The sequence below is a fragment of the Chenopodium album genome, chromosome 20 (genome assembly GCF_948465745.1).
Source record: "Chenopodium album chromosome 20, dcCheAlbu1.1, whole genome shotgun sequence".
NCBI lineage: Eukaryota > Viridiplantae > Streptophyta > Magnoliopsida > Caryophyllales > Amaranthaceae > Chenopodium > Chenopodium album.
In genome coordinates this window covers 37,089,096-37,103,666 of record NC_137853.1, presented here as the reverse complement: position 1 = coordinate 37,103,666, position 14,571 = coordinate 37,089,096, and the positions used below count along the sequence as shown (strand labels likewise).

At 33.1% G+C, this 14,571-nt stretch overlaps 4 protein-coding genes across 4 annotated transcripts; 3 read left to right on the top strand and 1 right to left on the bottom strand.

Annotated features, from left to right (window-relative positions):
* Window positions 1–3,594: 3,594 nt before the first annotated feature.
* LOC145597158 (putative F-box protein At3g16210) lies at window positions 3,595–4,779 on the top strand. Its single transcript, XM_081653317.1, has one exon. The coding sequence runs from the start codon at window positions 3,595–3,597 to the stop codon at window positions 4,777–4,779; it is 1,185 nt and encodes a 394-aa protein (XP_081509443.1).
* Window positions 4,780–5,400: 621 nt separating this feature from the next.
* LOC145597157 (putative F-box protein At1g32420) lies at window positions 5,401–6,513 on the bottom strand. Its single transcript, XM_081653316.1, has one exon. It carries the CDS (start codon window positions 6,511–6,513, stop codon window positions 5,401–5,403), a length of 1,113 nt encoding a protein of 370 aa, XP_081509442.1.
* Window positions 6,514–9,717: 3,204 nt separating this feature from the next.
* On the top strand, window positions 9,718–10,854 carry LOC145597156 (putative F-box protein At3g21120). Its single transcript, XM_081653315.1, has one exon. It carries the CDS (start codon window positions 9,718–9,720, stop codon window positions 10,852–10,854), a length of 1,137 nt encoding a protein of 378 aa, XP_081509441.1.
* Window positions 10,855–11,529: 675 nt separating this feature from the next.
* Window positions 11,530–13,825, top strand: LOC145599099 (cytochrome P450 CYP72A219-like). Its single transcript, XM_081655511.1, has 5 exons — window positions 11,530–11,812; window positions 12,132–12,349; window positions 12,464–12,708; window positions 12,791–13,187; window positions 13,282–13,825. The coding sequence occupies exons 1-5, from the start codon at window positions 11,530–11,532 to the stop codon at window positions 13,705–13,707; spliced, it is 1,569 nt and encodes a 522-aa protein (XP_081511637.1). The 3' UTR covers window positions 13,708–13,825.
* Window positions 13,826–14,571: the final 746 nt, after the last annotated feature.

Sequence of the window (14,571 nt, the reverse complement as noted above, 5' to 3'; positions counted from 1 at the left end):
CGGAGGGGTGAAAACCAAACAATAAACAGATAAATCAACCAAGATTGTTTCAAGAAGTGAACACCTGACATAAGAAGCTGTTGGGATCATAACTCTCTGATCATCAGCAAATGATGCTCTCTCCTCGCTCTTCTTTATACTCTACAACTAGTCAAGCTAGAACCTATAGTCTTTTACATATATTTATGGAGCATTACAGTACATACATAATGTCCAGTGTCCCAGTTATGTCTCAGGATAGTTAGCACTCTCATCTTCAAGTCATTCTTCCACTCATCTTTGTGGCATATGGTCGTACAATCATAAACACTGATTTTCTATCCAATTCTCTTTGGCACACTGTTATCTTCCACTTCACACAAGTAGACCAGTATACTAGAATACTAGATCACATGATGGAAGAAATGTACTCTGAGTCAAATTAATATTCTAAGCAAAACTTTTTTAACCACTCATCTACCTAATCTTGTACGAGTATTAACCTAATGAGAAAGGAATTCCTAGGATGAGCAAATAAAAGGTCAAAAAGAGAACAAACATAAAACAGGAAAGCCATTTATATAACTTCCCAAAAGAATGCATGGCAAGTGTTGACAGAAAAATGATTTTATCTCTACTCCAAATGATTCTACAAACACTAGACGAGCCTCAAAAGTCACAACCAAACTCTTAGAAACCTAACCAAATTCTTACAGCCATAAACCTATGACATGATACCCGATTCCAGTCCATAAATTATAAACATATGAAATTTACATACCAACAATTTCAATATCAAACTCCCATCAGTTTCTCCTGAAATTTTTATCATGGAGGCGGATGCACCATGCTCCGTGCATCCGGATTTCTTTAAAAAAGGCGGAATGAACATATAGTTGTTCAGTAAAGAACATATAGCTGTTTTGTAAAGAACATATCACTGTTTTGTAAAGAACATATCATTATCTAATAAAGAACATCACATATGGTTGTTTTGTAATGAACATATATTTGTTTTGTAAAGAACATATAACTATTTTGTAAGAAAAACATCCACTTTTATGTTTTTTGTATATATTTAAAGAACATCCGTAATATTAATAAAGAACATGATATATAATGTAATGAATATTATATGTATTAAAAAAAAAACACATAAAGAACATAATACAGAGTAGTATTTTTTAAAGAACATCTAGCTTTCAATCTTTAAATGAATTATTTGTTCCATAATTGAAGAATTTTAGTAATTATTTCCCAATCTCAATAGAAATTTATATATTTCTTCATGTTTAATTCACTTGTTTGAATTTTTTAGAGAGAGGAATAAAAATTTTAGAGAGAGAATTAGAAAATTTATAGAGAAAAAGAAATTCTTCTGATAGAAGACAATGGCTGTGCATTTAGATCGAGTTTCGTGGTGCTTTTGATCATTGTTTGTTAATGGAGTGATTTTTCATGAAGGTGAATATGTGGATTTGTTAATCAAAGATTGAAGGTAATTTTGAATGAAGTCTTGAATTTATTTTTCTTTAATTGTGTTACTTTAGATTTGCATTAGAATATTTTGTGATCATAAAATTCATTGTTTATTTTTCTTTTTTAAATTTGATGAATCTGGATAAATGTTGAATTTGAGAATAATGTGACAAAGGTTGAAGATGATCTAATGTTCTTTATAATGTGTTATGTTCATTTCTTTAATCTTTCGCTTATTTTTCTTAGTGAAGGTGGGGGCTGACATGTTTTTTTCACTTTAACTAAATGTTCTTTTCATTTTAGCTAAATGTTCTTTACATCTCATATAATGTTCTTTCCGCTTTTTTTTTGGGAACGGATGTACCATGCGCATGGTACATCCGCCTCCATGAACCACTAATTGGGTTGGAAGCAAGTCCATTAATCAAACCTAGAACTGGCCCAATAATGAATAATCTCCAAACCAAATACTACCATTATCCTTAGGTGATTCTCAATAACAATTGACCAATTATTAAGCCAAAAATGAGCAGTCCCATTATTTTCATCTTATATTATCGAATCCCCTTCCGAAAATTACCTACAATCAATAACCCTCCATAAAAAACCAAGGATAAAACCTTAACAGAATATGTTATTCAATGTCATTCTTCCTAATTCCTAATTTTAAAGATCTAAAAGCTCAATCCCAAACCCCCATTAGCTAAATTTCTTCCGCTATCATCATATTAAAGCAAAATTAACAATCACACGCACAAATTCCAATCACAAAAGACCTAAATATAAAAATTTCCAATTATTTTACTAAACCAATCTCATTCACCCAAGAAAGTAAGGAATAAAACCCCAAGAAGTGAAATTTAATGATACAATATGATCAGAAAAGGTAATCAAACGAAAAAATTGAGATTGAAAGATAGAAAATTTTACCAATTGGGACTAAAGGGTTCCTGATTCTCTTCTTCGATTCGAACAAATCGTCGATGCTGGGTTCTGGGGTTCCCATTTCTTCTCTCTCAAAAATCCCCAAATCTCTATAAATAAAAAAAAAACCTTTAATTTGATCTTTAATTTGCAAATAGTGAGGAAAATCGCACCAATTTCTGCTCTCTCGCTTCCTCTGATTCTTCTAAAGCGTGGCTGGGTTGGCGAAAGCGCGGATACACCAGCACCATGAATTCGAACCGAGTTCAACGTTTTATATTTGGGCCTTTTATTTTGGTATGGCTTCTGAATATAGGCCTTACAAAACGGGTTGCTTTGTAATTGCGAAAATGAAAGATTGAGATACTCGGGTTAGCAGGCTAGACAATTTAAAAGGAGAAGGGTAAGAGAATCCCCACCCCAAATAGCCTCTAGTAAATAGTAACCATACCACTAGACTAAATTAGGTAAAATAGGAAGTTCTTGAATAATCTAAAATAGGGTAGAAGATTTGAACCTATGACCTATTATACACAGACTTTAATTTAAATTACTCGTTTAAAATTTCATTGGTTCATACGGAGTAGTATGTAGTAATTGATTGTGTCAAAAAAATAAAAAAATAGTATGTAGTAATTGATAAACCGATAATGTATTTGAAAATAATCTGAATCTACCAAGTGACTTTTTACTTCAAAAGTGACCCAATTCAAATGGACTATATAGAGGAGTACTATCTATTAAACCAAAAGACTTTTTTATTTATATAATTTTTTACTCAAGTAAGTGATCCATCTTTTTTTAAGAATACTTTTAGTATTTTTCTATGTTCTTAAGAGTATCTCACCCAAAAATCTAGATAAAAAATCATAAAATATAACATTTTTGAAAATATTGTAGTACCAACTAAAAAACGGAAAAAAAAGAGTAACAATTAGAGATAAGGCTATTTTGGTTACCAAACAAGAGTTAGATGTGAATAGAAAAAGATAATTCCTTACTTAAAGAACCCAAGTGTTAAAATCTACTTAGAGAGCAATTGAAGGACGAAGGAAAACTTTATTCTATAATAATATTCCGTACGCATTACAACTTGTGTGTATGTACTTCCCTTATCATCCTAGAAAATTGTAAATTTTCTTTTTTTTTTTTTAGGAAAGAATTTTGTAATCAATTCAGCAATCTTTCTCCAAAGAAAGAAAAAACAAGATAATGTTGCACTCTTTCCCTCAAGAAATATTGGCAGAAGTATTGTCTAGGGTTTCAGTAAAAACCCTTTTGATCATTAGGTGTGTTTGTAAAGCTTGGAACTCGATTATCTCTAATAATCCGAATATGTCTCAATTACACCTTCATTCTTGCAAGAATAATATCGAGAACAAGTTCGTGTTGTCGCGTGAATGCAATTCTTGGAAGAAACACATGGTTGTTCGTCGTGTAGATACATATACCAAAGTCGCGGACCTTGATGCTAGTCGCTATTTGAAAGTGGGTTATGTTGACGGGGTGTTGAAGGAACAAGTAGTTGTCCCTAGGACATATGAAGAAATCGCGTACCTAAGCACGGATGATTGCCATTTAGTAGGTTATGTTGACGGGGTGTTACTAATACACACACATAATAATCGTGTTAATTGTGGACAATTACGGATTTTATTGTGGAATCCTTCAATTCGAAAAGTGTTTGAAGTTCCTTTAACTAAAGAGCGGTTTTGTGCTAGTACAAATTTCGGGTTTGGTTATGATCATGTGAGTGATGATTATAAGGTTGTTGCTGTTGATACGCGGTCCAATTATTCGAAAAGTAAGGTTTATAGATTAAGAGCAGGTTTATGGTCTTCACTCAAGTACAATATTCACAAGAGATCATATCCAACAATTCCTAAGCTTTATTTGAAGAATTTCTCGTCTACAACGAATTTTGAAGGTGCAATTTATTGGCTTGCTAGTGAGGATATGAAAAGACGAGCAAGGTATTCACATCTACTCTGTTTTAATCTATCAAGTGAGGCTTTTACTTGTGTAAAATTGCCTAATCTTGAACTCGAACAAGGCGGGAAGCAGCCACCAAAGAGATGTGCATCAGTATTGGATAAAAAGCTGGTAATTATAGACTTTTCTTTTACATATCAACAGGTTTGTGTATGGGTGAGGGATGTTTATGGCGCAAATGATCATTATTCTTGGACTAAACGGTTTAGTGTGAATCTTCGGGTTCATAAATTCTTGTGCTTGAGGGAGAATGCTGAATTGTTGTTCTATGGAAAATCGAGGCAGGTGTTCTCATATGACTTCGAAAACCAACAATTAAAGAATCTTGGAAGACATGATAGGCAGATCGTCGAATTTATGGATACTTATAAAGAAAGCTTAGTGTTGCTTGGAGGATATATATAAACAAGGAAAGAACTGAATTGGTACTAGTTGTTACAGTTAATGGGAAGTGTGGTTCAATAGTAGTAGATGACTCTGCATCATTTTCAGTTATCAGTCTTTAGAATACCTTGTATTAAGGTGACCAGTCATATGTTGTATGTTTTTATTGCAAAATGTAATTTCGGATTTTGTTAAGAGATGTTGATTGCATACAGAGGATTTTGTAGTAGCCTCTCCATTTGAATATTATTGGTATGATCTTAAGATAGTATTATGCTCATTAACATTTTAATCAAATTAGAGGTAACAATTTGCTTAGTTCTTGCACAATTTCCTGTATTCCAACTTAGAGATCCAAGGGTTAAATTTTCGCCTTGTTGATTAGTATAAGATGGATGAGAAAATTAATCCGTATTTGGTTATATCAATCAAGACTGTAATTGCAAAAGATGGAAATTTTCTAATCAGCTACTGTACTATATATATGTATGGCAGTTTGTTAACAGCAATGAGATAAGTGTTAAGTAAAGCATGCTTAATATTAAAACAGAAGATTGCCAATCAACATCAGAATGGAGCATTATTAAATTAGTTCAATAATCTATACAACAATTGTAAAGCCTAGCTAACTGGTATAGCTTATTACATAAGCACCATTAGACATTTAGATGTTCTTAGATCAACAATCTGATGATTTTTAAGATCATAGGACTTAGTTTTTCTCTCTATCAACATGAAAAACTTGCTAGTCTTCTCAACATAGCACAAGTGACTAATATTACACCCGTGGTGTTGGAAAAACTCATACGAACCATGAGACGAATCTGTTGAAAACCAATTAGTCCATGGCTCTTGTGCATCCTTGTTATCTAGCACCCATATGCTGTTCTGCCAAGACGAAACATCAAAGAGACCTAGTGATCCTCCGAGAAGGAAGATAAATTGTAGAGGCTTTTCCCTCTCCCCTGTATTATCCTCTGGCAATTTAACAAAGGTAAATGCCTCAGTACCCAAGTCAAATGACGCGATATGGGCAGGTCTCCCACAACCGTGTTCTACCCTTTCATCGCGTGCTAGCCAATTCAAAGTCCCTTTGGAGAAAAGTGGGTTCCCCTTAATTAGCCACCAGTCTCCCACATCCTCTAATAGCTTAATATTCCATAGGCTGGTTCTTAGTGAAAAAGTTGCAATCGAGTTAGGAACTCGACTAAAAATTAGCCTAGGGGAAGTCTTAAAAACCACCACTTTAAAATCATATAACAAAGAATCAAAGCCAAAAGAAGAAGAAAAACTATGGCTAGAATGTTCATTTTTAAGAAAAGGACATTCAGGAATTGACGCGAACTTATTTATTCTAGGGTTCCATAATTGAAAAACAAGAGGGGAGTCCAATCTACACATCAAGAACACCCCATTCACGTAACCCTTTACCATGATCCCTTCACTTAAGTATATAGTCATAGTAGATATACTCTTAAATGAACTACTTCTCCGGAATCTTATTACCTCTTTAACAATGTTGTTCTTTTCGGTTCTTTCAACTGTAAGTAGCTCATTGTTTTGGTTGGTGTTGAAAAGGTTTAAATGCTTTGAAACAAAATCTTTGTTGTTGATAGATAAGATGATAGAGCACCAACACTTGCAAACAAGCAGGTTTCTTACAAGGGTTTCCGCCGGGAGTCTCATAAGGATATCTGTCCATATTTCCTCTGGTAGACTGGTGGCTTCTGAATTTTTGTTTCTTTTGTTGTCCATTACCGATTGTACTGCACAAAAAAAAGCCATAAAAACATTAACAATTGGACATAAATTATATGTTAAATGAATAATGACATAAATTCAAAGAATAACAAACATATATATAGATTATAAATGTAGTGCTTTACCACAAATTTCACCTTTTTATTACTGTATGAAATACAGACTACGGAGTATTATTTTTTTTCCTAAAGCATGCATGTAATTTCAATTTTATACTTAAGGTTTACAATTACAATTACAATTACAATTACAATTTATTTGATGAGCTTATCATATCAACCTCATTAAGCCATTCTTGTGCGCATTCTTGACCTAAACTTGTTTAACGGGTGCATATTGATAAATCAATCATTGTCATGTCGTGTCATGTTTTTTCAACAATAAGTTTATGATATCATCGTATGTAATGTTTAATACTTCTTTTTAATAATCTAAAATTTGAATTTAAATTGCAAGTACTTACAAATAAGTAGAATGTTAAACACCCGAATTTTATAACATAACCAACCAAATAACACAGCTCCATTCACCAAAGATTATATAGCCAAGTATAATAGCAAAACCATTAAATGGCTACAAAAATAAGAGAGTTGATATTACAATAGAGTACTAAAGTTTGACAAAATTTGTAAAGAGAGTATTGAACTTTCACTAGTAGCAAATAGGGGACTGGAAAGTTGGTTGGAGGTAACTTTACCGTTTGAAACTTGCTACAACCGGTTAATTCAAGTTAAGGACACACCCAAAAAAAAAAAAAAAAAAAAAAAAAAATCCATTTTATACATAATCTTTTTCAACCTTCTAAGAAGAAAGCTTCCTTACACAATTCCTAGCAAAATGCTAAATTAACCCAATATATCATAATCACCATCATCAATTTGAAAAAAAAAAACTGGTGAAAAGTTCAATAATTCCCAAAATAAATATCTAATTTGCTTCAAAAAAAAAAAAAAAAAGAAAAAAAAAATCTAATTTATCTCCCACATTCTTAACTCGGTTTAATCTACCATATTGCATTCCTAACCTTAAAGCAGATCTCTCCTTTTCAACATTCTTCCAACCTCTTCATGCACTGCCATTAATGAACAGGAAGAAAGGGAAATTTGATTTGTTTTTTTTTTTTTGTTAAATGGGATAATGAAGGTCAGGTGAGTACTAAATGACTAACTATTGTGACAAAGTGACTAGAGTTATCAATTATGGCAAACAATAAAGCTTAACAATGGCATCACAAACACACAATTTATAGAAAACCCTTGATTGTGAAGAATAAAAACAACAGGACTTGTGATTATTATGCAAATTGAATATATAACACACATAAATTAGTCTAATTAACAAAGGCTACAACCAACAAGAAATTCATGCAATAGAAAATTAACAAGAAAAACAAATTAAAGGCAAAGAATGTCAATACCTAAACGTTTGTTATCTTCTAACGTCTAAAATGAACCCCCGTATGTCCCGAACAAGCTCTCAAAGTTTCAGCAAAATCGAACCACGTTTGCCTCTTGATCGAACCACTTGATAGAGGCAGCACCGCCCAAAATTTAAGTTCTCTCACTCTTAACGTTTATTTTCTGTGAAACCCCTCAACCTCCCTATTGAGTTTATGACTCAACTCACAATTTAATCTTCTTTTGGAAGCTTCTCTTTCTTTCAAAAAAAAAAAAAACTTCTCTGGGAAGTTTCGCATAATATGTAATCAAGACATTCCAAAGTGATGAAATTGTTAACGTTACTCCATACTTCGGCAGTCAGTTTATGGGCTTTCTCTTAACATTAGCACTAGCAAATTAGGTGACTTTGGCCCGTATATTTTAACCTTATTTTCATTTAATTGAAATTATTTTTTACGGAATTAAAATATTTTTACTAAATTTTTTTAAATATATATATATATATATATATATATATATATATATATATTAAACTGAAAAAATAAATTATTTTTACTAATTTTCTATCAATATATTGCAAAACATCATTTTCTATATCCAAACTTTATTGTAATTATTAGACAATTTGCGGTTTAAAAGGAATGTATTTAAATTTTCAATTAATACCTTATAAAACCTATTTTTATGAGAAACAACCTAATAAAAAATGTTGTAAAATATTAGCTGTGATCGGATTTCTACTATTGACCTATCTTCCCGACATTGACCCACCTCCAAACACTCCTGAAACCACAAGCTATGCGAGGATAAAATTTTCTGATACAAGAACTCTTCAATGATAATTTTTATACGAATTTTAGATTTCAGTCTACCTTAACCTATATAATTAAAGAATTTTATCATAGAATTTTATCATTTTTTATTATAAGTACTCCGTAATAAATAGAAATTCAAGAGCATAATTAAAGAGTCACATAACCTTGTCATGTCTGGTTTGCTCATTTCGATGATGATTTATTTTATCATCAAATGAACAAATAAATACCCTTGAGTGCACCGTGCACAGATGTATAAAATAATTTCTATTTTTTTTTTAGCATTGATCCCACTTAAAACACCATTGAAACCACAAATTATGTTTAGGATAAAATTTTCTAAGAAGTTTTATTAGACAATTGATTTTAGCCAAAAGGCCGAGAAAGGTATAAGAAGTTTTGTTAGACACAAGAACTTTTTAAAGATACAGCTTTCAATCTTATATTAATTAATCTGTTTATTTAAATTTTTTTTTCATCAATTCTTAATATAAGTACTCCTTAATAAATTAAAATTCAAAAGCATAGAGTCACACAAGCTTGTCATGTCACAATTCATTTTGTAAAAAAAAATTACTAACAATTTTCAAAAATGTAAAAGCTCATATCACTAATATATAAAGTCGGTGTTGCAGCCAGGTCACGAGACAGTGTTACTTGGCATTTTAGTTTTTCACCAAGTGTTGCACCACGTAAGCGAAAAATAGATATTATTGTGACACATGTGATACTAAGTTTGCTAACTTTGGATAGATTTTTTAAAATAAAATAAAATTGTAGCATAGAGTTTTATTATTGATAAAATTTTAGTATTTCATATATACCAAATTAATAATAACTTTTAATAAATATCCTGTTCTACCAATGTTCCATTCTTAACCACCTTCTATTCAATCCAGAAACCCAAAATCAGTTTTTCTCCTTCCCTCATTAAATCAGTAATACCTCAAAAGAAGTCGATCGTCATTGTCGATTTTGAGTCCATGGATCATCGGTCGATGACCAAGATGAAGAAGAGAAAGGTGTTCGATAAATTACCAGCTGAGTTACTTATGAAAATTTTTGCAATATTCCGGGTAAAAACTTTACTACAACTAAGGCGTGTTTGCAAACAATGGAACTCCATGATCATCAATCAAGATTTTAAGTCACTTCATCTCCAATATCAACAACAACAACTTACACTTCGCGGTTGTCGAAGCAAGTATTACTTGTGCCGTCAAGAGGAGCACGGAGAGATGGTTCTATGTCGAACCAATACGTTTACTCAAGAAGCTCAACTCATTACACCAACAATGTTCAACCATTCAAGTGTCAACCGTGTTGTCAATTATGTTGATGGGGTGTTACTAATGCACCTCAATGGATACAAGCCGAAAATCGTACTATGGAATCCAATCATCCAAAAGGTCTTAGAAATCCCATGTTTTCTACCAAAAGGATGGTATAAGAATATGAAATTCGGGTTCGGGTTTGATTCCACGAGTAACACTTACAAGGTATTAGCGTTACGTTTGGTGAAATACTTGACCGATACAAAGGTTTATAATCTTCGAAATCGTTCGTGGTTAAACCCGAAACAGAGGGAAATTCCAAGTCCTACAATTTCTTTTACACAATTTGTAACGCCTGTAAATCTTGACAACGAGATTTATTGGCTTGGAAGTGTTGATAAAAAAAAGACATCAAATTTGACGCATTTTCTCTGTTTTGATTTTTCGAGCGAGGCTTTTACTTGTATCGAATTGCCTGACATGAAGGACGGTAGCGTCGTAGCTGAACACAAGAGATGCTCAGCAGTTTTGGACAATACTTTGGCAATTTTAGACTATTATTATGGGCGTAAAAGAATACATGCTAGTGTATGGAAGGCTGAAAAATTCGGTACGCGTTATAATTGGACTAAAACATACAATGTGGACATCAAGCTTGAAGGTCATATGTATTCGAGTAACAAGATTGAGCTGTGGTTTCGTAACTTACCTAAGGGATCGAGTTCGTACAATCTCGAATTTCATCAAGAATCGAAGACGCTCTCTAACATAAATTGGCTACCCGTAAAATTCCTTCAAAGGTATATAGAAAGCTTAGTCTTGCTTGGAGAACAGAATATTGTGTGATAGAGTTACTTGGTTCAACTTTAATTAGCTAGGTTTAATTTCATGAATTAGACTAGTAGTTTAGTAGCAATATTTTCTTTGTAAATAATGATGGGATCATGAGGATGATATATTGATATAGAGCACAAAACAAGCTCTAATTCCATGCCTCGTGTCGCCTTTTCAGCAATATATTGACAAGTTACTAGATCGATCTTAGCAACCTAATTTTGCAACTCTTTTTTTAATGTTCTCTGTTATATTATCATGAATGACTGCATGTTACTCATATTTTTCATCTTTCTTTCAATTGAATCTAAGTTTACATTTCTTTCAAAACTACGCGTATATGTCAATAATGTCATGTATTAGGATCTAATCATTGTCTTAAGCAACCTCGGCATAAAAAGAATTTAAGGAAGATATATACACGTAATCTCGAATTAAATTCACTTCCATGAGTTTCTTCACGACGCATCCACCCCGGATTGAGAAACTTCATACTCCAACAAAAACAAAATTTTAATCTTGTTACGACGATGTCAACATACACTGCTTTACTTGATTACCAAGACAAAATCAAAAATATGAGAGTTGACTTTCGGATTTACACAAACCAATGAATCATATATACTCCTAAAGAAATTAAGAGCTTCATTTAATCTTGAGATTTCAGTACAAAAAAGCAAGAAATAAATGGAAAAAATGACAGCAAGCTCTGTTTTGCTATCAGTAATATGTATTTTAGTAGCTGCATTGTTAATCAAATTGGTAAATTGGGTATGGTTGAGGCCCAAGAAGCTAGAGAAATTGCTCAAACAGCAAGGTCTCTCAGGCACTTCTTACAGATTCTTGTTTGGAGATCTCAAAGATTTCACGGCGATGCGTGCTGAGGCCTTAAAACACCCCATGGATAGCTCTTCCGATGATTATTTCCCTCGAGTGGAACCTTTCCGCCATCAATTTGCCCCCAGATTTGGTATGTATGTAATCTTAGCTTCCTCTTTTCTAATTTCTGAATTACACTTGATGAGATGATGTTTACCTTATCTTGGACGTGTTAATGTACATACACTTCTTCGGATTTTCTTTTAGTTGCCACACTTTGACTTTAGATTACTTTGATCATCATGAACTTATAAGAAAAACACATAATAAGTTTTTTTTTTTTTTTTTGAAAGGACACATAATAAGTTAATAACGTGGGATCATGTAGGACATTTCCAACTGTCAATTTTTTTTTTTTCTTAAACTTAAATGATGAACTAATTTGTAGGACATGATTGGAACCAATGTAGGAAAAGATTTCTTTATCTGGTTTGGACCTGTACCTATGTTACAAATCTCAAAGCCACATTTGGTTCGAGAGGCGTTGACAAAAATGCAGGAGTTTCATAAAGTGAGGGTCAACCCCATTTTAAAAAAGCTTATTCCAGGGCTTGTTAGCCATGAGGGTGAGAAATGGGCTAAGCATCGAAAGCTGATCAACCCTGCTTTTCGTGTTGAGAAATTGAAGGTCATTTCCTTGAACTCTTCACTTTTATTTTATACTTGTATTGATTAAAGATGGCATCGGACTGTTCTACAACACGGCATGACATGACATGTTACTCTTGATGCTTGTTACCAGCTTATGTTACCGGCATTTCGTGATAGTTGTGAAGAGATAATCAACAATTGGGAGATGATTGTAGCTAAGAGGGGTTCAGGTGAGCTAGATGTGTACCCGGATTTGATGCAACTCAGTTCTGATGTGATCTCTAGAGCAGCATTTGGCAGTAACTATGAGGAGGGACAAAAAATATTCGAACTTCTTAAGGAGCAGACTGATTTAGGCCTTCTTATGTTACAATCAGTATATATCCCAGGAATGAGGTAATTTGTATATATAATCTACTTAGCTAATTGAAATTGATAAGCGAAGTAAGGCTAAGATAACTCAGCTGCTTGCTTCAAGATTCATTCCAACACCGAGAAACAGGAGATTTAAGAGGCTGGAAGATCAGATGCGTAGTTCATTACAAGCAATCATTAACAAGAGGAAGGAGGAGATTAAGGCAGGAGATGCGGTAAAGGCTGATCTATTGGGTATACTCATGGATTCCAATTCAAAAGAAATCCAACAAACTGCTGGCAGTAACAAGTATCAGCATGTCAGGATGAGTCCTGAAGATTTGATTGATGAGTGTAAATTATTCTACATAGCTGGGCAAGAAACCACATCGACACTGATTGTTTGGACGATGATAATGTTGAGCAAGCATCAAGATTGGCAACGACGAGCACGGCAAGAAGTCTTGCAAGCATTTGGCAATAATGTGCCTGACTTCGAAAGTTTAAACCATTTGAAGACAGTATGTTTAAATGCATATTTTTATTACTAATGAATGATTTTATAATTTGATCCACCTTCTATGTTCTAATATTGTTGTTGTTGATTTGTTGAAGATGACCATGATATTGTATGAGGTACTCCGACTCTATCCACCAGCAATGCAGATGTCAAGGCGGGTTCATAAGGATACAAAACTAGGTGCATTATCACTTCCTTCAGGTACAGTGATCATTGTATATGTCAATACGATTCACCGAGACAAGGAGTTTTGGGGAGATGATGCTGAAGAATTCAAGCCAGAAAGGTTTGCTGAAGGAATTTCTAAGGCAACAAAAGGGAATAACTCATTTTTCCCCTTTGGTTATGGACCAAGAGTATGCATAGGTGAAAAATTTGCAATAACTGAAGCAAAATTGGTATTATGCATGATTCTACAACGATTTTCCTTTGAGCTTTCACCGTCCTATGTTCATGCACCGAGGTTTCTGATGTTTCTACAACCTCAACATGGTGCTCATATTATCTTAAACAAGCTTTGATATGGTATTGCAATCACAGATTTCATATATGTTTACTTGCTTAATAGTTCATCTGGCTCGATTTGTATCATAGGTGTAGATGATTTTGCAACTCTGATTCAAACTCTCAAATCAATTGAATTTCCCTACAACCCTTCAAAAAAAAAAAAAATTGTCAAAATTAAACTAGTGTTATAAGTATTTCAAAACATCTTAATTAGGCAAGTGCTGTAAATTCATTGAAAAATAAGGAAGTATTTGTAATAGATTTGTCTAAAGCAGCTAAGAAAAAAATGTAGCTAGCCAAAATTTGACTAACCTAAACATGCAAATTAGATCTAACATTTTTTTTTTTTTTTGTTGGTAAGGAGAAGTGCCCTACCGGGTTAGAACCTCTTACAAGTCCTCCCGGTCCGGGTTAGCGGGCTAGGCATTTTTGGGAGGGGGAGGGGGGTGGTGGTAAGAGAATCTCCACCTCCATAAGTGCCTTTAGTGGGGTTTGATCTCACAACCTCATGGTTGTGAGATGCAAACCTTATCAGTAGACGAAGCTATGCTGGTAAGAGTTTACTTAGATAATACACATAGTTTATATAAAAGAGCACGAATAAAAGAGAGCAAATAGTATCCCATTTTCATGTTCCATATTCTTATATCACAAACACCTTGTTCTTTTTATCAAATTTTCAGGTTCTTTCATTTGTGTATTTTTAATCTAATTTTATGTTCGCTTAAAAACAAGAGTATACATCATGTTATATAAGTGTAGGATCTAATTATTGTGTTAAACAACCTCGGAATAAAAAGTTGAAGAAGATATATACATGTAATCTCGTATTATTGATTTAACATCCATGTTTTCCACAACTACATAAAACATTGCTC